Here is a 24,561-nt window from a genome sequence, read left to right as displayed (position 1 = left end):
CATGGGTTGTGGTGTCCGAGGGCGAACACATTTTAAAAGGTTGGAGTAGTGTGGCAGGGTTCAATTGTACATTAGGATTAAGGTCGCCTCCTAGCTTAGAGCTAGAGGGAATTTCCCTTTAGCTCAGTGGTAGAGCGTCCAACTAGGAACCTGGAGATCAAGGGTTCGATCCCCGGTGGAAGCACACTATTCTCTTTCCTGTTACATTTATATTTAAAATAAAAGAAAGGTACTGAAGTGTTTAATGAAAGGTCAGCTTAAGCATCCTCATCATGCATGTATGCATTCAGTAGAGCAACCCTACCTGCATCATTAATTTAAGTATTAACCATATAATAGTTTTTGTTACTGAGATATGGACTTACACAACTTTTCTTAATGTGCACTGATGTACAATGTAGAAGGAAGTCACTGGAGTCTAAAATGTAAGTCAAATTCAGCATCTACACACATTAATCAGTGTCCCTATAGCTGTGTCATTGATGCCATCATTATGCATGTATTACCTAGATGTACCCAGAAATGGACCCAACACTTTTTCTTAATGGGAATGGAGGGCGAGAACGAATCCATTTATTCATCCTCTGCAAACTTCGTTGAGTAGGGGCTGGGAATAAAAAATGTAACTTGTGAGCAGAGACGTATACGTTTCTGTTGTGAGGCAAACATACAAAGATGAAGATAAATAACAACATACATATTTACATCAGTCAATGATTTAATTTCATAAAAAAATATCAATATGCATAAAAGTTAACAAAACAATCACTACAACAAAGTTATCAACAAGTATGCTGTCATTACATATATCTACATACATGTACATATATTTGATGGAACAATTTAAAACATTTTTTTTTAAAACAAAGCAATGCAAAGGAATACTGAATAAAATATAATCATCATGAAATATCATGACTCAAGACCAGTTTTTAAGAAACTGATGCCTGTTTTGGACACCTGTGACCTTGAAAGAAGGTCAAGGTAATCTACATGATGAAACTTTAAAGTATTTATCCCAGGTACTTGCTGACCAAATATAAGGGCCCTGTGATTTTCAATTTAAAAAAGTAATTTAAAGAAAAAGTTGACAGACAGACTTATGACAGACACTTCACTATACCATAAGATTATGACAGTTTGTACCAGAGGAGCTTAAAAGTGTATCTGAAGTTCATGAACCATGATATTTGTCTTTCCTTCATTCTGACTGTATGGCCAAATCAGAAAAATCACAACAATTATCAATCACTAGCCACGGTATACATGTCATTGGTCAATGCTCTTTTTAATTAATGTCCAACAATATGGTATTTTCATCGTCATATATGCAGCAATGTCTTGTTTTCTCCATTCAAAGGCTTAGGAATCCCAGAAAGACAAAGCTCTTGCAGTGTCTTACATGACACTGCATCCTGATGGTAGGTCTGGATTTGCCAAGAAAAGTTGGACATTCTGGAGAAAAAATAAAAATAAAATATTGTCATGAATCAGACATAGACACTGTAGATATGATAGTTGTAACTGTATGATATGCTTTTGTGGGAGAATAGCAATATATACTCTGCGAGGTCACCCATTCAATTTTTGAAATTTGACTAAAAGTTGGTTCATACTAAACCTACAATAAAACATAATATACCTTGAATACATCAGCATCATTTCATAGAAGAAACATATATTTTAAGTATATATACAGATCCCACTATGGAACTTCGAAACTGTGTTTATGATAATAGGACTAATTTATTATAATAACACCTCATTTTGAATATACTTAAGCTAACCACCTGTTTCAGGACTGCCAGTCACTGGTAGTGAATTACAAAGCAAGTTTCCATCTCATGGTTTGCATGTCTTTAGAAAGCTTCTGTTATTGTGTCTCGAGGATGTCGCTGAATAAAGAGGACAATTCAAATAACAAGTTAAAACTATGACGGGTTATCCATATAAATCTTGACATTCCATTTAGGTAACTTAACAAAATATTAAATTCTTTTATTGATCAGCATGAAGTTTAATTGTAGTGTGTTTAATATGTCTTTGCATTAAATGTCACCTAAGTGACAGGCATCTGGTTTCAAAAGCATATCCGATGGTCAGTTTACTGGAAGTAGTAAACTGATGGATGAATGATTGCATAATTATGAAGTCTATAATTTTATGGTGCTTAATTACTGAATCAATAGACAGAGTTGTTAACTATACATTAGGTTTCCTGCTTCAGTATTTTACATAATTAACTATAACATCAATCATATAATAAATATTGAGCCAAACAAGAAATGTTGTTTGTTTCCAGTTACCCTCCCTAATGATTTGTGCCTCCTCTATTTTTTGTCAAATTTCAAGGAAGCACTGTTAAAGTCAGGATCACTTCCTACATAAGCGTTGTGAAAAAGGAAAAAACATTAACTACATGTACATGTACCCAACCCTAATTCCTATTTTTGTTCAGACATGTAACAGGAAACCATCCTATTTTTTTATGCCTACCTATTATTTTGGTAAAATTTCAAGGAATCACTTAACATGTAACAGGAAGCCAACCTGATTTATTTTTGTTAAGCCTTTAACAAAATAAATAGCTCAGACTTACAATCTACATTTGACACTTGAGTTCAGTAATGGACAGATCAAATTATGGAATTTGTACCCGTAATCAATAATTGAAAAGGCAAGCTTATCAATTTTGAGTCATATTATCAAGTATTGGCCCATCACTAGTTACCATTAGATGTAAAAAAAAAAAAAAGACAAACAAGAGGCCTAGAGGGCCTGAATCCCTCAACTGGATATTGAAACAACCACGGGAACATATTGTGATTAAATACATCATGTACTGCAACTATAGGCTCTGTCTCTCAGCATATTGAAAGAGAATAATTTAAACACTTATCAATATTTCCCCCCTATTGGACCCCGCTCCTCTGCCCCCAGGAGGGTCACACCCTCTGTTTATACAAAATTGGGTCCCTTTTGACCAAGGATACTCGAACTCAAGGCCAAATGTAGTCAAAACCCACTGAGCTGTTCGACTTCAGGACAAGTGGACACCAAGGATGAAGCTTACCAAGTTTAAAAAGATTCATTCCCCGGTTCTTAAGAAAATATCTAAAAGTTTACAGACGGGTGGTGACCTAATAATAATTTACATGTATACCAGCATATAAACAGTTTCAAACATTGTGAAACATGATACATTTTTATATGCACTACCTCCATTGTTCAGGAAATGCCTCTTCACTGTAGGAGTTATTCAGAGTATCAAGGAAGTAGACGGTCTGCTGTCAAAAACCAGTGATCAGGTTGGCAAACTGGCACTTCATAACACTTCATGCTTACCGAACCAGACCTACAACAATTATGTCATTGAGATTTCAGTAATATTTGCTAAATGTTGTACATAATGCACATGAAAAAAAATGATAACGACTTAAAACAAGTATTTCAAATTAACTTAAATCAAAGATATGTTTGATAATTGGTCAACAATATTGACATCCAATATCACTCAATAACCACTGTTCCCATGAACTATAGCTATAGATTTATCATCTCCTATATGAGACAAGTTTTAATATGACATCTGCAACAAATGCATATGGGCAGGCCAGGGTTATGCACATTTTCCTCGATTGAGGCATACTTGATTGAATCTGATGTCATCATCTAATAACAGTAGAAAATTTAAATCTTGATTTTTATGCTAATTTCAGGCGGTTAGTTTTAATTAGCTGATCACTGTATGCTGTTCACTATACGTCCCTGTTAGTACACATGTAATAAATCAATATAGTGCAGGGAGTACATGTTGCCTACAAATAATATATAGATATCAACACTTCATTGAATGGTAGAGTTGACAGTAGAAGGAATATCATCAGTTTTTTTCTGGTTTTGAGATCTTCCTCGTATCTTCCGACTATAGTTTCGAAAGAAGCGCCGACATTTTAGTTCGTCCTTGCTTAGTAATGAGTATGGGTCTCGCTGGGTATAAATTCGTCTGCTGGACAACCGAACTACTCGGTAGTGAAGCGGACGTAAAACCTATTAATCAATCAATAATCAAACCGGTTATCATTCTACAACTGACAGCCTTGCGATTCAATGCACCACACACCCTGATCGGCAAACGATATCAAAAATCAAACACACTCATCACCTGAAGATTTTGAAACACTTCCAAGCTGTTTGTTACTTATGGCACATTCTCGCTTTCAGCTTTAAGTAATGTCACGATGTCGACCGATTTTAGTACAAAGTTCATTTGTTATACACCTGTATAATGTGATAATACTGAATATATATTCAGATCACATGTCTCGTCAGTCTCTATGCTGACGCACGGATACGTACATTATTGTCAAGTTCATGATTGTGAGACAATTTCTGGTTGTCCTCAACGCTTATCTAGCGGGTCTTCAATCAGATGTTTTGTTTGTGTTGTGACGCCGTGATTTGACAGGGAACTGCAATGGCTGAATGGATGTATTTAAAGGATTACTTTCTTTTCAAGTCGAAAACTATGGCCTCTTGTCTGTTTGTTATTGTTTACATTTTTTTTAATCTTCATAGTATCAATGTATTAGTTGAAATAAAACCTTTCCCCAACATGCATATTATGCTAGTAACGTTGATTTAACTAGTTATTGTGTGAAAAATCACTTAGATCTGCTGTGATGTACCAGGTTTTGTATGGCGTGTGTGTGGTGAACATTTGTGTTTTAGGGACACACCTTCTCGTGTACTGTCTGCTTTTCAAATTCTTACTAGTCAATTACCGGTCAACACGTGCACTGAGCAAGTCAGTTAAACCGGAAGTTGGTCACAAAAGTAGTTTATATCATCGTTTAATATTTGTGTTTTAAGAGAAGACAATCTGATTAAAATCGTATCCTCAGCGTAGGACACAGCCGGTCGCCTGGTCGTCTAAGGCGACCAAAACCGTGATTGGGCGACTAGAAATTGTCAAAAGATGGATAGTTACTGACCCAAAAATAAATCATTGGGCGAGTACATTATTATTCTTAAAATCGTAGTTTACTCCCATAAATTAACCACCCGAACTTCGGAACACCCATTTTCGGAAATCCTGTACTCTGGGTCACGCCGTTAAAACGTGCAAGTGCATCATAATTGACACAGACAGTCAACATGGCCGATACAAACAAGGGCTGGGGATTTAAGTAAGTTAACTAGTGTATTTTTATTAGTCGTAAGTTTTCTTCTCTGTAAGTTACTCTTTTATGTTGTTTGGTCTGCCGTATCACCAGTACTGGTTGCCGACCAATTCTCGCCAAGTACCAATTCTCGCCAAAGCGCGTGTATTGTGCGATGTCACGCGAATTACCGTGTTTTTTCACACACAATCCAAAGAAGCTGTATTTTTAACCATATAAGCAAGAGTTTAAGACTTAGCTGTCCTGTACGCCGGAGATATCAGGTAATGAACCCAAAGTCGCCCAAAAATCGCCAGCTGATCGTCAAGGGGGTCACGTGGCTATTTTTATCTAAATATAACAAAGTCGTCTGCAGTTGTAAATTCCTACCAGGTGAATTCAGTTACAATGAAGACTATGGGAATGAGGGGAGGGTTTTTAGGGTTATGTGTCGGGAGGGTTTGATTGAAGAATAAAGAACATCTATTTATATTGCTTTATGGCATTTTTATTGCTCAACACTGAAAAAATCTTAGTAAAATAATTGGACTACCAATATTCATTTTGGGCCCGTGAAATAATTTTTGTACTCGCCAAAAATATTTTTGTGGGCCAGCCGTTTTTGGTTTTTTCTTTTACATTTTTAAGGAATATATCCCAATTTCACGATTTTTATTTTAGAAATATAGTTCTTTTATTTTCCTATTGTCATCGGGCATAGCTCATTTGTACATTTTGCAGAACAATATTTCAATATTGGGCCAACCTAGCTATATTGCTGGGTCATCATCTTTTAATTGGTTCTCATCTCATTATCTGGTTACGACATGCACAGTCATTGATATTTTTTATCGCGGGAAAAATCAGCGTATGGTGTAAATCCTACGTCTCTGGTTTAACGTAAGCTGTTGGTCTATGCTGCTTTGTAAAATTGAACTGTGTCGAGCTCGCTCCGAATTGCAAGTACCCGATTGCTCGAGATATTGGGCCGCCTGCTAAAAAGACGGTTCATGTTGACCTCTCTTGCTTGAGTATGTGAGTTGTAGTTGTAATCATCACATATGTGGCTTACGAATTTAATTAGGCTGTATTACAACAAACCACGACCACTCATATTAAATTAGTTGTTTTACACTACTACGGTAGATATAGCAACTGTAGACTTTCAACCACCGGGGTGACCGGCTTTCTTTCTTAAAGTACAATTATTTTAACACACTGGGGGCATATACTCATGGGGCAACAAAAGAAAATGAAGGTAAAGGAATAATAGGATTTAGTCAGATATTGTTCTGGAGCATCCTTTGACCTCAATGAACTCAATGCTAGTGGTGTTCCGGTAAATTGACGTTGTTGACTTTGGTCAGTTAAGCTAATAAACTGGTTTATCGACTACAAAACTGATGATCGGTATGTGTGAAGATACTTTGAGGTTTTCTGTAAGTAACGCTTTATCTAACGGCAAATTTGGTCACCAATTCCCTAAATGGTGCCTCCTACCTGGTTACCATGGCAACGGATATTCCGTTTGTAATTTTTATTAACTTGTATACATTTATTTTTTAATAGATATTCCTAGAACTGTTTCGGATGAATGACCCTACCAATTCTTTTGATGTGAAAGTCAATGGGATTCAGTGTTGTATGAAAAGAGGGTTAGACCCCCTAGGGTCAATGAGAGAGGCCAAATAGACATTAAGATTTATTTATTTTTAAATCGTTCTCTTTTCATATGGTCCAAGGGATTTAAACCACATCCTTAGGTGCAAACTGTGAAAATTTGCTTCTAACTTGGAAACAGTTAAGATCCCCGCCTTACTAGACATTATTAGACAAATGCATTCATGAGACCAGCATTTGCCTTTGGTCCGTTCATATCTTGAGTCATAATTGGAAATAGTAAGGATTTTCACTCTAAAACCATGTATGTAATTGCTAGCTTGAACAGATTACATAAGGAGGATTTATGGATGAAAATATGCTACATTTCTACGTTAGTGCTTTTCCAGAAAAAAAAAGAGAGAAACGAACTTTTCTTATAGTTTGCATGCGCATATGCGAGGCAACTTAATTGATTTGTTAGAAAACACTGTGAGTTATGGACACTAGAATATACGGATTATATGTAAGGGTAGATAGGAATGGAGTTTCTCTTGCCTTTGTATAAAACAAGATTCTGTAAGCTGAAAATATATGTTTTGACTTTACATCCGCTGTTTTTCTCAAAATGCCTATCAACCATGAATATTCAGAATTAAGAAAGACCACCGTTTGTGCCTTGCGCAACTTATCCACAGGAATATTGGCTTAAGGCCATGATACTTTTGGGTATATATGCAGCTTTGCATGGCGAATTATTGCCAAGGCAGATTGGTCATTTCATTACTTGCTTTGTTTGGAACATTATTTTAACAAATTCACTTCAAGTCCGTAAACTATGAAAACATACCTCATCTTGCAATGGTAGAGTGTCGCTTCTGAATTGGGTCCTAACTCTCAGAGTTAGAAACAGTATTGTAAAATAATTGTGGTTTCTTAAATTGCATTGTTCGGACTGTTATTTCTACTGTGTAATTAAAACGGATTACCAAGAGACCATAGCCACTGTAAATGGATCACTACTGCCTCGCCCTATATTCCTCACCCCCCATACTTTTTCAACATCTATAGATATTTAAGGGGAAATGGCAAACAAAACTGATTATAAGAATTTATGTTTAAAATTTAATTTCGCCTACATGGGACCGTCAGATTTCCCTAATTGTGAAATGATACGCGGTTCATATTGTTAAGATGGTCGTTTGACCTCGGTTCATTTCAACATGCTGACATTACTACGGTAAACTGCCCTTTGTTCATTATAAAAAAAACTTTGTCCATGGCATATCCCGCATACAGGGTGGAGAATCACCTGTTCTGTGACTGTATTTAAGGACACGTCAGATGTCCACCTTTTCCATCTATTTTAGCCTTAAACCGCCAGCGAGCTATTCCGCAGATTTTGCAATAAGATAGAATAAGGTTCATGATGTAAATCAAAGTAAATAATGTTCATGAAATACACCATCAATGAATTATTTGAAATAATCTGGCATTTATTATGATGCAGTATTTAATGGAGTATACGTCTTGAACAAGGCAAAACAAAAGTATGGAGCGCCACTGCAGCCAAATCATAATATTAAAATGATTATAGACTGACAAATTTAATAATCTTATTAGGAGTTATCCTACAAGTATTTCATTTCGAGTATGATTAAAGGCGTTTTTAGATAATGATCACTAATTGGCCTTGTTTGTTTCGTTAGCACTACCACGGTCCGCGCTTTGAGAACGTTTGGGAAAACTTCATGTCTGTGACAAAGGTGAGATCAGTTGCTGTAACGGAACCAAAATCCCACAACGACAGTTATCCGAACGGCAGTTATCAAACCTTCGTATGAAGTTTGCTGAAATATATGTTAACCATTATTGTAACTCTTTGACACTAGTAAGTGCATTTGCACCCATAGTTGATGTGATACAAGCGACAGGATGTAAAACACGTAAAACGCTCTTGCTATGTTGACACTCAGAGCATCGTCTCTTGAATTGGGTAAGTGGTTCCAAGGTTCAGGATTTACTTGATTTTTACATTTTCTAAAGCAATGTAATCAAAAGTAACTTTTTTTTTTTAAATCTGTTTATCACTTGCATTTCAAAATTATTTCAGATTTCATGTTGATAAATCAATTGTCATTTTAGTGTCAATATTTTTTAAACTATTGTGGTCGCGATATCATGTACCGTAGATATTTATTATACTTGTGAATAAACTCATGAAGACATGATATTAGTTCGAGCGGCCATGTTGATTTTCCAATGTACCGCTGCAGACTAGCCTAAAACTGAAGTGAGTTTGTGTGTTTATTTAAACAGTCGAAGGTGCAAAAGCTAACTGCCTAGTATTGCTGCTATATAATCATTATTAATGAGATAAGAATGTATACTATGTATTGCAGTAGTAACAAAACCCGTTGGATATCTATGTTGAATTGTTGTAGTTGTGAATGGATGGCAAGCTTAATACAGACAATTGTTGATACGCTACCCCAGAGTTTTAAAAAAGATTTTTTATGGGATTATGGTGATAGTTTAGTTGGCTGACGATGCAGAACCTCAACATATAGAAGTATCTGTACTCGTACTATATTGATACGCTACACTCGCCCTAACCTCGCTATCGTCTATCCTTTTTACACTGCTAAAGTTGTTCGTGCTTAAGATTGTATAATAGTTGTCCTAGTTTAAGAGCTTTTTACCCACAACTCTACCGGCCTACATTTTGCATTCGATTTATCTAGGTGCCAAATGTAGCATTCAGGTAATCCAACTGCTCTGTTTCCCATTTCCCATTTCCCATTTTTACAAAAAAAGCACATGAAAAAAAAGAAAAAAAAAAGAAAAAAAAAGTAAAAAATAACTGCGTTTATTATAACTCCCCTTCGAATGAAGGGAGACATATTGTATTAGTTCTGGTTTTTCTTCTAGTTCTTCTTAACGCAACTTGTCCGGGGCATAATTTTTAAACCGTTAAAGATCTCTTGATGAAACTTTAGGTATGCATGCTTCACCCACAGAAGGTGTGCAGTGCACTAGAATTATGTCACTGTGACCTTCATCTCAAGGTCAACAGTCAAATAAGTGCAACATTTTCAGTAAATTCTTGTCTGGCCCGTAAATTTAAACCATTAAAGGTATCTTGATCTAACTTGAAGAATACCTGCATCACACACAGAAGGTGTGCAGTGCACTTGAATTAGGTCTTGTGCCCCACTTATACGGAGTTATAGCCCTTTGTTTATTTGTAATACCGAAGTTTGTTCACGGCATAACTTCTAAAACAGTAAAGGTATCTTACTCAAACTTCAGTTATACCTGCATCACACACGGAAGGTGTGCAGTCCACTGGAACTAGATCTCGTGCCCAATTGTATACAGATTTAGGACCCTTTGTTTATTTTTAATACCGAAGTTTGTCTGGAGCATAATTTCCATGTTACAATGTATTTCACCTACGCTGACCAAACTTACCATATCTATGTATCTTGGGAAGCTGGAATCTCTCGCACTAAGATCAGGTTTTGTGCCCCACTATATACAGAGTTATGGCCCTTTGTTTATTTTTAATACCGAAGTTTGTCTGGAGCATAAGTTCCATGTTATTTCACCTACGCTGACCATACTTACCATATTTATATATCTTGGGAAGGTGGAATCTCTCGCACCAATATTAGGTTTTGTGCCCCACTATAAACAGAGTTATGGCCCTTTGTTTATTTTTAATACCGAAGTTTGTCTGGAGCATTATTTCCATGTTACAATGTATTTCACCTACGCTGACCAAACTTACCATATTTATGTATCTTGGGAAGGTGGAATCTCTCGCACTAAGATCAGGTAGGGGATTATGGAAATTTAATAACTCTTTATTGTTTGATTTAGAATATGTTACTCTCATCAAATCTACTATAGACACTATAAAACAACAATACTCTTTACCAGTATACAACATAAATAATTTAAATGCAATTCCTTTAAATGAAATAACCTTTACTGAAAATGATCAATTATTCTTGGAAACTCTCATGATGGAAATAAGGGGTAAAACCATTTCATACTCTAGCTATGTGAAAAAAAATCCAATGAAAGAGAAAAGGATCTCATAAATCAAATTAAAAACTTAGAAACAGTTCCTAATAAAACATATTTAAATAACATAGAGGAAAAGAAAAAAGAATTAGAAGAAATTAGAAGACATAAAATAGCAGGTAATATGATACGGTCAAGGGCCAAGTGGATAAGTGAAGGTGAAAAACCTACAAAATACTTCTGTGGGCTAGAATCATGTAACTTTACTATTAAGATAATTCCTAATACATGTATAACTAAAGAAGATGGGACTGTAATTTTAGAAACAAATCTTAAAGGAAACTAAAAACTACTATGACACCTATATAAGAAAAATCAGTTACTTCAGGATGTTGATCTCAATGACCTTTAAGAACATATATTGTGCCAAAGTTATCCCCCATTGAGTCAGTAAGTTTAGAAGGTCCAATTACTATTAATGAATTAGCAAAAACCCTTAAAAAAATGAAAAATAATAAAAGTCCTGGTTCAGATGGTTTCACTGTTGAATTTTTTTAAATATTTTGGAAACAGTTAGGGCAATTTATTCTTAGATCAATAAATTATGGTTATACTATATCTGAACTATCAGAAACACAGAAACAAGGAATTAAGTCTTGCATCCCAAAAGGATATAAACCTCGTAACAAATTAAAAAACTGGAGACCAATTACCCTTCTAAATAATATTTATAAAATGGCATCTGGTGCAATAGCTGAACGATTAAAAACAATAATAACCAAATTGATAAGAAATAAACAAACTGGCTTTATTCCTGGTAGATACATAGCGGAACATACTCGTTTAATATATGATGTTATGCAATATACAGAAGACTATGATATTCCTGGACTTATACTTCTCATTGATTTTGAAATAGCCTTCGATTCTGTTTCTTGGAACTTTATAGCAAAACCCCTAAAAGATTTCAAATTTGGCCCAGCTATAATTATTTGGATAAAACTGTTTCAACAAAATATTCACTCAGCAGTAAACAAAGGTGGAAACTTATCACATTTTTTCAGCATAGAACATGGCTGTCGTCAAGGAGATCCTGTATCTTCTTATATTTCTATTTTTATGTGCAGAAATTTTATCGATACTTATAAGAAATAACAATAACATTAAGGGGATATTTGTACGGGATAATGAAATTCTTTTATCACAATTTAAGGATGATACATCTGTTATTTTTGATGGCTCTAAAAGATCTCTGGATGAAACTTTAAAAGATCTCTCTTATTATGCAAAAATATCAGGATTAAAAATGAATTTCTCCAAGACCCATGTAGTGTGGATTGGCAGCAAAAAATATAGTGGAAACACTTACACAACAGATTGCAATTTACAATGGGGAAGTACAACGTTCAATTTGCTAGGGATAGACTATGATGTAGACTTACACAGAATTACAAAACTGAATTTTGATAAAAAAAAAACACTTATAAAACTAAAATCTCTTATATCATCATGGAATAGACGAGTACTTACACCAATAGGTAAAATATCAGTTATTAAAACACTTCTTATATCACAGTTTAACCATTTATTTATAGCACTACCAAATCCTGATGAAACATATATAAGAAAGATTAAAAGTGTACTGTATGAATTTTTGTGGAATGGTAAACCAGATAAAATAAAGAGAGATGTGATAATTAAAAGTTATGAAGAAGGTGGTCTGAAAAGGATACATTTAAAATCTTTTATAACAGCTCTTAACAACATGGATAAGACGGGTATATAAAGAAGAAGGAAATTGGGCTCTTATTTTAGAAACTTATTTTGATTAAAGAAACATTAGCTAACTGTGGGCTTGAAAAATTGAAAGAAGAATCTAAACGTTGTAGTAACCTCTTTTGGAAAAATGTCTTAGAAGCATGGTACAATACTATTATCTCTAGCATTATATACAATACAAATATAAGTGAAAACCCTCTGTAGTTCAATAGTGAAATTAAAATTGACAGTAAATTTACATTAAAAAATTCATGGTTTAAAAAGGGAGTACAATTTGTATATAACGTTATTAAACAGGATGGATCACTCTACCACTTTGAAGAATTTCAAGAAAACATACATATAACAAGCTTTAAAATATCGATTACAACTAGACATATTCTTTGACCTAGACATTGAGAGCTTCACGGACAATAATACTATTATAGAGGATACATTGGAAATATCCATGAAGGAACAATGCCCAGTACACTGCAAACCATAGGCTTTAGGTCCCGATCAGTGGATTGCCTTCTAAATAACGGGGTGGATTGAAATTAAGTAGCCATAATAAATAGATGGGAAATGTGACTTGGGTAATCAGTGTGACATGGGGTAGCCACAGTACAAAGTGGGGGTAAGGTGAATTGAGATATCCACAGTAAGTAGAGTGTACATTTGACAAGGGGGAGCCACAGTACAAAGTGGGGTACGGTGAATTAAGATATCCACAGCAAGTAAGGTGTACATTTGACACGGAGTAGCCAAAGTACAAAGTGGGGTAAGGAGAATTGAGATATCTACAGTCAGTAGAGTGTACATTTGACAGGGGGTAGCCACAGTACAAAGTGGGGGTAATGTGAATTGAGATATCCACAGTAAGTAGCGTGTACATTTGACATGGGGTATCCACAGTGCAAAGTGGGGTAAGACGAATTGAGCTATCCACAGTAAGTAGAGTGTACATTTGACATGGGGTAGCCACAGTGCAAAGTGGGGTAAGATGAATTGAGATATCCACAGTAAGTAGAGTGTATATTTGACAAGGGGTAGCCACAGTACAAAGTGGGGTAAGGTGAATTGAGATATCCACCGTATGTAGAGTGTACATTTGACACGGGGTAGCCACAGTACAACGTGGGGCGAGGGGAATTGAGATATCCACCGTAAGTAGAGTGTACATTTAACATGGGGTAGTCACTGTACAAAGTGGGGTAAGGTGAATTAAGATATCCACAGCAAGTAAGGTGTACATTTGACACGGGGTAGCCACAGTACAACGTGGGGTAAGGTGAATTGAGATATCAACAGTAAGTAGAGTGTACATTTGACATGGGGTAGCCACAGTACAACGTGGGGCGAGGTGAATTGAGATATCCACCGTAAGTAGAGTGTACATTTGACAAGGGGTAGCCACAGTACAAAGTTGGGTAAGGTGAATTGAGATAGCCACAGTATCAATTTCAATACATTTTATTGTCAAAGGACAAATTGATTGGGCAGCAGGCATAGCCTATTTAAGCCCTTTCCAAACATAGTAACAGACAGTGGTACAAGCATAGACAGATATTAGAACACATACAAACACATATAAACAAGTTGGTATTTTCAAATTAATAATCAAGTTAGGGGATACAACTACTAATACTCATTTTTATTATAATTGAATCTAATGGTTTAAATTCTAACCTTTTATTTTGATACCGAAAAGACATATGCAATATATATACTGTATATACATACTTTGAAGAGAAAAGAAAAATAGTTTGTTGATGGAGCTGCATGTAGATACAGGCCAAAAAGTCCATTGTATCACACAAGGCCATCCACTGATGAGTTTGGAAATTCAATCCCACCAAATAGTTTAATTTATGCATATTAAACACAGGATAGATATATAATTAACATGTTGTAAAGCTTTATATTCTTATTATGTAGTCGTTTCCCAATATTTTTTAATAAAATAGTATAACTGGTCTTCTGAACTCCAGCCCCCCTCATTAACAATATTTAAAAATAAACAATGAAAACAAATAGGAGATATTAATATTAATATTCATGTACCATTTTGGAAATCAGACGAATTAAAGTGTACATAAATAAATGTGAAATTTCATTCAAAATTGAAGTTAAATGTCCTGAATCTTCTAGAACTTAAAATGTAATTGGATATAGATAGGAGAATATGTTTGTTTTCATTTTCATCACATCTCTCACAACCATTTAGCATGACATCTAATGATAAATGGTTGTGAGTTTCATGGAATATATGTTGAAAAAGTACAATACGATCTTCGGTGTATTTGATACAATCATGGAAGTAATGAGATGCTGTTTCAAATCTAGAACCACAAGAACATGCAGAAGACTCTGGAAGTTAATCTTTCTGGCGGTCATTATTTAGGTTACTGGCCTCATTTCTCAACTGACAGAGAATAATATTAGTTTCCCTATTTCATAAAAACTTAAAGACATCAGTTGTTCTTGTGTTTGAATTTGGAATAGGCGTTATTAACTTTTTGAACCGATAGGAGGAACGAATATTTTGAAGGTCTGAAGTGATATTATTTATTTCATTAAACATGGATGGAAATAAGCTATTAGAATAGTTAACAGTTCGACAAAGAGGAGGGTCAAATATTCTAACTGATCTAAGTGGATATCTAGCTAGTGTGAGATCATGAAATGTGACTCAGTGATTTCTTTCAGATAATATGGAGTTTCATTCTTCATAATCTTGTACATCAGCATCAGTTTATGGTGTTTTCTCCTACTTTCAAGAGGAACCCAGCTAATTCTTTGTACAAGATATTGCGGGGGGTGCCTCTACGTAGTCCTGTAATTATTCTTGCAGCCTCTAGCTGGACTGACTCTAAAAGATTGTTTAGATTTTGTGAACAATTATCCCAAACAACATCTGTATATTCTAGTAAAGGTCTAATATATGATGTATACATTGTGGTTAATGACTGTCTGTCTAGTTTATGTTTCACCATCCTTAAAATATTAATTCTTTTGTATGGTTTTTTGGTAAATATCATAAATGTGGTCATTCCACTTAGCATCATCACTGAATTTCAAGCCAAGATGTTTATGTGTTCGGCTGACAGTAACAGGTTCATCATAAAAACATACATTTGGGTGATGAGTATTCAGTGTTTTAGAGAATATAACAGATTCTGTTTCATTTGGATTAAATTTAATATCCCAGTTATTAGCCCAGAAGTTTATATTACCAAGATCATCTGTTACAACGTACGTTTTGTGCTAATTCGATTGGATCATCGTCTGGTACAGCGTACAGAGAAGTGTCATCAGCAAACAGTTTAATTTCATGAGAAACACAGTCAACACTATCATTAATATAAATTAAAAACAAAAGTGGACCTAGAACCGAGCCCTGTGCTACCCCTGCATTTACAGGCCTGGATGTAGATATATATCCCTCAGTTAACACTCTTTGTTTTCTGTTATCTAAACAAAATCTAAATTAACAAAATAATTTCCCTTTGATGCCATATAATTTGAGTTTATGTTCCAGTCCATCATGCCATACTCTATCGAACGCCTTGCTTATGTCACAAAACACAAATCTTAATTCTTTATACTGGTCAAGACATTGTACAATAGTATGCTATACTGAAAGAAGTTGATTTATAGGAGAGTCCTTAGGCATAAATCCAGATTGGTGCATAGTAATAATTTCATGTGTAGTAAGATAATTAAATATACACAGTAAGTAGAGTGTACATTTGACAAGGGGTAGCCACAGTATATAGAGCAGATGTTTACAGAGATCGCAGTACATAATAAAAATCAATATTACGGAAGATCACCTACCGAAATAGACACTTCAAAGGCTAAACAAACATATTGTAAAGACTTACCATAAAACCTGTTAAGGCCTGTACACTCTTCTTATCTGTTATTTACTGTACAAAGAACTGCATGTGCTATCTAAAAGTCCGTTCCGTCATCTAAGCTTTTACGTAACCTACAGCACGACTTAAAAATGCACTACATGTGACTACTGTAATATTTACTCTGAGAGTAAACGACATTTGCGTTCGTTCCATCTGTGTGTAGGCATCTAGTTAGATCCGAAAATAAATGAAACATTTCACATGTGTTGCATGAATTGCAAACTAACATGTAAGAATTTGGTCAATATTAATCCAAATGTGTCGTGTAAACTATGGTAATAGGAATATCGTGAACATACAAATCGAGCGCTCCAAATAACTGACTTTTGAAGGTCTTTTTCTGATTGGTCAGTCCGCTGCAGAATGACACGTCGCCAGCACAGGTCATGGAGTACTTTACTACTTACTTGTAGAAACGAAAACCAATGTTTCTAAAAATTTTAAGCGTAATATGTTTCTTGAGGTGTGTAAAAATGGGGAAAGTGCGTTGTTTTTCGTGTTTATACTGACGATAAGAACATGAAATTTGGTTTAAACTTTCGATCTGTCGGTCTCGAGTTATTATGGCTACCTCATGTCAATTCTCCCTTTTATATATTGTGACTACCTGTCACATTCCTCCTCTATTTACCTCATGTCACCTGACCCCGCTATAAACTGTGTCTACATTATATATCCTGTCCCCTCTATATACTGTGGCTACCTCATATATCCTGTCCCCTCTATATACTGTGTCAACTTCATATATTCTGTCCCCTCTATATACTGTGTCAACTTCATATATCACCTGTCTCCTCTATATACTACGGCTACCTCATATCACCAGTCTCCTCTATACACTACGGCTACCTCATATCACCTGTCACCTCTATACACTATGGCTACCTCATATATCCTGTCCCCTCTATACACTACGGCTACCTCATATCACCTGTCCCCTCTATATACTACGGCTACCTCATATCACCTGTCACCTCTATACACTATGGCAACCTCATATCACTTGCCCCCTCTTTATACTCTGGCTACCTCATATTACCTGTCCCATCTCCCATCTATGTACTGGGTCTACCTCATATCGCCTGTCCCCTCTGTATACTATGGCTACCTCATATCACCTATCACCTCTATACACTATGGCTACCGCATGTCACCTGTTACCTCAATATTATGGCTACCTCATTTCACTTCTCCGCTCTATGTACGGTGGCTACCTCAGATCACTTATCCCCTCTGTTGGTACATCATGTCATATCACCCCCTCTATGTACTGTGGGTACATCATGTCAAATCTCTCCTCAATGTACTATTGATATATCATTCCACATCATCCCTCTATGTACTGTGTGAACATCATGTCACATCTCCCCTCTATGAACTGTGGGTACATGATGTCACATCACGCCTCTATGTACTGTGGGTACATGATGTCATATCACCCCTCTATGTACTGTAGTTACATTATGTCACATACCCACTCTTTGTTAAGTGGCTGCATCATGTCACATCACCCCTCTATGTACATGTACTGTGTGTACATGATTTCACATCACCTCTGTATGTACTATGGGTACATCCTGTCACATTACCCCTCTATGTACTGTGGGTACATCATGTCACATCACATCATCCCTCTGTGTACTGTGGGTACATCATGTCAGATCATCCCTCTATGTACTGTCGGTACATCATGTCACAACACCTCTCTATATACTGTGAATACATCATGTCACATCACCTCTCTATGTACTGTGGGTACATCAAGTCACATCACATCTACCATCTATGTACTGTGGTTTCATCATGTCACAACACCTCTCTATATACTGTGGGTATATCATGTCACATCTCCCCTCTATGTACTGTGGATACATCATGTCACAACATCCCTCTATATACTGTGGGTACATCATGTCACATCACATCTCCCCTCTATGTACTGTGGGTACATCATGTCACATCACATTTCCCCTCTATGTACTGTGAGTACATCATGTCACATCACAACTCCCCTCTATGTACTGTGGGTACATCATGTCACATCACATCTCCCCTCTAGGTACTGTGGGGACATCATGTCACATCACATCTCCCCTCTATGTACTGTGGGTTCATCATGTCACAACACCTCTCTATATACTGTGGGTACTTCATGTCACATCACATCTCCCCTCTATGTACTGTGAGTACATCATGTCACATCACATCTCCCCTCTGTGTAATGTGGGTACATCATGTCACATCACATCTCCCCTCTATGTAATGTGGGTACATCATGTCACATCACATCTCCCCTTTATGTACTGTGGGTTCATCAAGTCACAACACCTCTCTATATACTGTGGGTACATCATATCACAACATCTCTCTATATGCTGTGGATACATCATGTCACATCACATCTCCCCTCTATATACTGTGGGTACATCATGTTACATCACATCTCCCCTCTATGTACTGTGGGTACATCATGTGACATCACATCTCACCTCTATGTACTGTGGGTACATCATGTCACAACACCCCTCTATATACTGTGGGTACATCATGTCACATCACCCCTCTATGTACTATGGGTACATCATGTCACATCACATCTCCTCTCTATGTACTGTGGGTTCATCATGTCACATCACCCCTCTATGAACTGTGGGTACATGATGTCACATCACGCCTCTGTGTACTGTGGGTACATCATGTCAACTCACCCCTCTGTGTACTGTGGGTACATCATGTCACATCACCCCTCTATGTACTGTGGGTACATCATGTCAAATCACCCCTCTGTGTACTGTGGGTACATCATGCCACATCACCCCTCTATGTACTGTGGGTACATCATGTCACATCACATCACCCCTCTATGTACTGTGGGTACATCATGTCACATCACCTCTCTATGTTCTGTGGGTACATCATGTCACATCACATCTCCCCTCTATGTACTGTGGGTACATCATGTCACATCACATCACTCCTCTATGTACTATGGGTACGTCATGTCACATCACCCCTCTATGTACTGTGGGTACATCATGTCACATCACCCCTCTATGTACTGTGGGTGCATTATATCACAACACCCCTACATGATACATTTTTGCTTCATCATGTCACCTTTCCCTTCTTTTTAATATGGCTACCTGACGTGACCTTTAACCTCTCAAAAGAGATAGACATGTTATTTTCTACTTACATTAAAAAATGACAAATTACTTTAAATATCAGTTAAAGTGCAAACGTCCCCCTTAGCGACCTATGATAGCCCGACGACCGAATGTAGACCAGTTACCTAGCTAGATAATACAAGGATAGATTGTATAACGGATTTGTTCAGAGCACTTGAAGTGCTTTATACATTACATTATATAACAGATAAGATAGAGAGGAAATACAGACTATTGTACCTAAATTGTACCTGACTGTGACACTCCAAGTCCTAAAAACAGGTTTTATGGTAAGTTTTTAATATACATATATATATCTACATATGTAAACAATTAGCGAATGAAGTATATCTTCCAGTTAGGGATATCTTCAACGAAAATGGTTTTCATTTCTGTTTAGTGGTACACAGGCATATGTAAAGTAAGATTTAACTGTAATATTAGCGTGAGATAACAACTGTTAGTCATTTGAACTACAATTATATTTAAATGAAATTCTTAGTTTTAATGCCGTATTATTGACTTCGTTAACCACGCTATTGACCATTCCGATAGCTAATATACGAGTTCAATACATTCATATTACTCATCTGAATACCGATCTCAACCTTGCGGTCTCTAAATATGACTTCTTAGGGGATTGAAAATTCGTACGACTATAGCCTCTTTCAGAAGGTTTGTTGAAAGTAAGCCAGTTACCTAGCTAGATAGTACAAGGGTAGATTGTATAACGGATTTGTTCAGATCACTTGAAGTGCTTTATACATTACATTACATAACAGATAAGATAGAGAGGAAATACCTAAATTGTACCTGACTGTGACACTCCAATTCCTGAAAACAGGTTTTATGGTAAGTTTTTAATATACATGTATATATCTACATATGTAAACAATTAGCGAATGAAGTATATCTTCCAGTTAGGGATCTCTTCAACGAAAATGGTTTTCATTCCTGTTTTGTGGTACACAGGCATATGTAAAGTAAGATTTAACTGTAATATTAGGGTGAGATAACAACTGTTACGCTTTTATTATAAACCATCATTCGCGTATTAATTTACGAATGATAGGGTGTATATAGCATCCACACAGAGAAAGACTTACGATTCCTGATTGCCTCAGGTATGTCAACATTTTATAGCAGCAACATCTTATTGCAAATGTTACACATAATGACCTAAGGAAACCTGGTGACGGAAAGTAGCACAGTCACATTATAAAGTCTTGTGACCCAAAACAATCTAAGCACGTTTGGTCCGATGACCTAGGTAAGCCCGGTTACCAAAGTAAGTGCTGTGAAAGAAGTACGTTGTAAGTCTGGTGACCTTGGTAAGTACGATGACCTTAGTAATTCCGGTGACCTTAGCAAGTACGATGACCTTAATAAGTACGATGACCTTAGTACTAGTTCTAGCCCATCTCTAGCTGTCCCTAGCCCTTCTGGCCTCTTCTCTAGCTGTCCCTTGTTCTGCTCTGCTCTCCCCTTTCTAGGTTATATTTATACTCGATTGTAACCTATTGCCACGTGCATCGATAGTCAGTTGAGACTTGAAGATCATATCTATGAAACCTGGATTAATATTCCCGATATACGTAATCAATTACACAACGTTGTCCGAGCTATTCCCGATACTCCTAATCAAAGCTAGCAAATAAAGCTAGCCAATATTCAAGGGTCCATAAGCCCCACAGAATAGAAGGTCATTTGAGACTTTAAGATTATATCTACTTAACCTGGATTAATCGAGGTATTCTCGATGCACGTAATCTATTACATAACGTCGTAGCACTGGCTGTGCTACATTAGTCAGGTGACCGAAGTAAGTACGATGATCTTAGTACGTCAAATGACCGTAGTCAGTACGATGACCTTAGTAAGTCATGTTAATCGAACACGCTTCCTTTATTTCAAAAGTTGCCTTCCCTGGGTCAAAATTCTCCCCTCTTTCCGCACTTTCATTAATTAAAGAGGTAAAACATTTTAAAACTTTGAACACCAAATACTTTACTTGAAATGTATTGGTAGATGGTGTCCATATTGAAAGACGCTATCGCCCGTAACCTACGAAAGCCTGACGCAACTTTAGTTGGACGATTGGTAAAGGTAAGCCAAGAACCAAAATAGATAAATCATTTCCGAAAATGTCAAAGAAAATTGTAACTACAGTGTTACATTTGATTTAAATATATTTTATTTGTCATTCAACAAAAAGGATTAGGCACAAGTTATCTCAACTTAGAAACGCCCTCTCAAAATGTTACATGTTACAGTGTTGCATTCACCGTGTTCGCCTTCCGTTATTGGAGCCAATTGTTCCTATTTTCACTAGACAGTGCCAAATTGTACTTATACATTTGTCAATCAACCCGCGCCGATCGCTTAGAACGACATTTTTTTTTAAATTTCGTTTGATATCTTATTACTCCATGTAAAATCATGTATGTGTTGCACATCATATTCTGATGTCCAAGTTTGTGCTGGCTTGTTGTCTGGAAGTATATTACAATACGCTAAAGTGTTCAGATTTTATTTTACTAATTGGTTGTTTCCATGCATTTGAAAAAATAAACATCAACAAAATAAAACATTAATTTTGTATATTTTAGTATTTGTTAGTGAAGCGAAATGCCAATTTGGAAAGAGAAGCAGTAAGACTGTGTAAAATACAACCGGACCATTAAGTGTTAGAGCTCGGGTTTGGTCCAGGTCTCGGGATTGAAGCCGCGTGCCAACTTCTCAAAGGTACGCTGAGGTTTCTTCCATCACCTGTGGGGAAGTATTAAATGGTATTTAAACACAGATGCACGATATCATTCTGCCTATTTCTGACTAAAAATGAGCTACGTTTCCAATCTCTAAATCAAAGGACGTTTCGTATGGTTTTGATTCCCATCGGCGTACAAAAAACTATAATGATAATCAACCTGGAACAAGTTTAACACATCACAGCAACTTTGAAGTGGTTCACAGTTTGGAACAATGTACACGCCTTTGCTGTAATCCTTATATTTTACTCAAAACAAGTATACTGATGTACAGTAGTGTACCATATACATCCAGGTGATGTATGAATGCTTTAGCGTTTTGATTATTAATGCGATATATATGTTAAGTTATTTTATCAAATATTTTGCAGGTGGGAAAGGTAAAATTTATGGAGTTGACTTCTCGGATAAAATGGTTATCGCCGCGACGAAACGTGTGAAAAAAGACATCGACGATGGAAAGGTTGAACTGATCAACGGTGATGTAGCAGACCTATCATGTTTTGACTCCAACACATTTGACCGTGTTTTCCATTGTAACTGTTACTATTTCTGGCCAGATATTGATAAAGTAGCACGTGAACTCCATCGTGTGATGAAATCAGATGCAGTCATTGTAACCACGATGAGTAGCGAGCGAGTGAAGCGTTTAAAGGACAAGGGTTTTCTACAGTATGGTAATCCTGATCAAGCACGCTATCTGAACGCTTTAAAGTCAGGTGGGTTTTGTGATGTTCGGTTAGAAACATTAAAAAGCGATCAATCTGGTGCAAATTATGATGCAATCTTTGCGAAAAAATATTTTAGATGTAAAGAAGAAAAACTTTGATTTGTTGCCATGCTTGTTGTTTTGTATTGGACACGTAACGCGCACCAATTGTGTCTCGATTCCATGTGCTACACATTAGAAAAGTAGAATGCTTGTCGAGTTTTTTTGCCTGTGATGTTAATAAATGTACTGTGTATAAATTGTTTAACAGTACATGCTCACAGTATGTTTTATCTATATTTTATATTTAAACAAGCCTTCGAATCCACATATGTTCTATGTACTACGAGTGCGAATTATTTACATTCTGAAATAGTATTTACAGGCAGAAAATTGAATATATACATGGTAATACATTGTGTTCATTGATGTTCCCCTATCTCAGACACTTTTATAAACTACATACAGCGAGCGATACATACATAGATGATGAATGATTATATTTTTGAAGTCATATTTCAATAATTGTAGATGCGAATTGGTATTAAATATGATGAAAAATCTTGAGGAGCTGCGTACCTTGATAAACACTGATGACTTGTGAAAATTATAGTTAATTGATATACCTATTGTTTTGATTTCATCTTTCGTAAACATTAAAGAAATACAAATATAGCATGCACTTTTACATGTGTGGCTGGGAGCTAAGACTATCGGTGAAGAACCCATGGGCTTTACAGTCAGAAACTCGGTGGTTGATTCGGCACTTATCCCTCAGTTGTATTTGTATAAAGCAGCATGTATTACAATTTAACTACAAAAAAATGTATTAAGTAAAATGTTAAAATAAATGATAAACTTTATCCTACTGTATATTACATAATTTCTATTTCTATCAATTACCGGATATAATTTGAATAAATTGTATTGTAATATGGAGAAAACTTTAATATAGGCTTTAAGCCCTATGACAGATGTGATGCAGAAGATACAGATGTAATATTACATACTCCGCTTTTAGTATCCGATACGTCGTGAGTGAGGAAGAAACCTACAGTGGTTATAGGAATATTATACTTTATTACCATATAATATTGTTTGGAGATTAAAATAACAATAATCATTCGAGGTTCTTATAAACTGCTCTATGATAACCTAGTTCGTAGGTCGTCTCAAAGCGGTTCACAAATGATTATCCTTGGTTATAAATGTAGGGCCTTTGCAACCAGCCATTATCTTTCTCAACTCCCTGTGAAGCATACAGCCGGTGCTGCCATTTCGGCGCTCACAGCTAGCATTCTACATTTCTAGCACTGCCCAACCACGTACTCAATTACAGCTGGGTAGACTGGAACAAGCAGAGTAAAGTATATTGCTCAAAGATAATACACATTGTCGTGCCGTGACTCGAACTCGCAACCCTTCGGTCACGACCCCAGCGTC

At 36.2% G+C, this 24,561-nt stretch overlaps 1 protein-coding gene and 3 long non-coding RNA genes across 5 annotated transcripts in view; 2 read left to right on the top strand and 2 right to left on the bottom strand.

Moving 5' to 3' along the window:
• The window catches only part of LOC110457576 (demethylmenaquinone methyltransferase-like), a 28,987-nt gene extending 12,494 nt beyond the window's left edge, over positions 1-16,493 (bottom strand). Inside the window, exon 1 of the mRNA XM_021508909.1 lies at positions 16,439-16,493. Coding sequence (XP_021364584.1) covers positions 16,439-16,441 — 3 coding nt within the window. The 5' untranslated portion in view covers positions 16,442-16,493. The remainder of the gene's footprint in view (positions 1-16,438) is intronic.
• Positions 199-1,216, top strand: LOC110457578. Its single transcript, XR_002463699.1, has 2 exons — positions 199-1,022; positions 1,095-1,216. It is a non-coding gene; the product is annotated as an uncharacterized LOC110457578 (long non-coding RNA).
• Positions 862-3,650, bottom strand: LOC110457577. The gene is made up of 3 exons (XR_002463698.1): positions 3,220-3,650; positions 1,791-1,895; positions 862-1,455 (listed from the first exon to the last, which is right to left on the bottom strand). It is a non-coding gene; the product is annotated as an uncharacterized LOC110457577 (long non-coding RNA).
• Positions 16,494-19,859: 3,366 nt separating the features above from the next.
• LOC110457579 lies at positions 19,860-23,419 on the top strand. 2 transcript variants are annotated; one of them, XR_002463700.1, is made up of 4 exons: positions 19,860-19,931; positions 21,670-21,747; positions 22,251-22,386; positions 22,781-23,419. It is a non-coding gene; the product is annotated as an uncharacterized LOC110457579 (long non-coding RNA). The 2 variants fall into 2 exon arrangements; XR_002463701.1 differs by lacking the exon at positions 19,860-19,931 and adding an exon at positions 20,361-20,493.
• The last annotated feature ends 1,142 nt before the right edge of the window (positions 23,420-24,561 follow it).

This window comes from Mizuhopecten yessoensis, unplaced genomic scaffold (genome assembly GCF_002113885.1).
Source record: "Mizuhopecten yessoensis strain PY_sf001 unplaced genomic scaffold, ASM211388v2 scaffold9253, whole genome shotgun sequence".
Classification (NCBI taxonomy): domain Eukaryota; kingdom Metazoa; phylum Mollusca; class Bivalvia; order Pectinida; family Pectinidae; genus Mizuhopecten; species Mizuhopecten yessoensis.
This window is presented reverse-complemented; position numbering and strand designations above follow the sequence as displayed.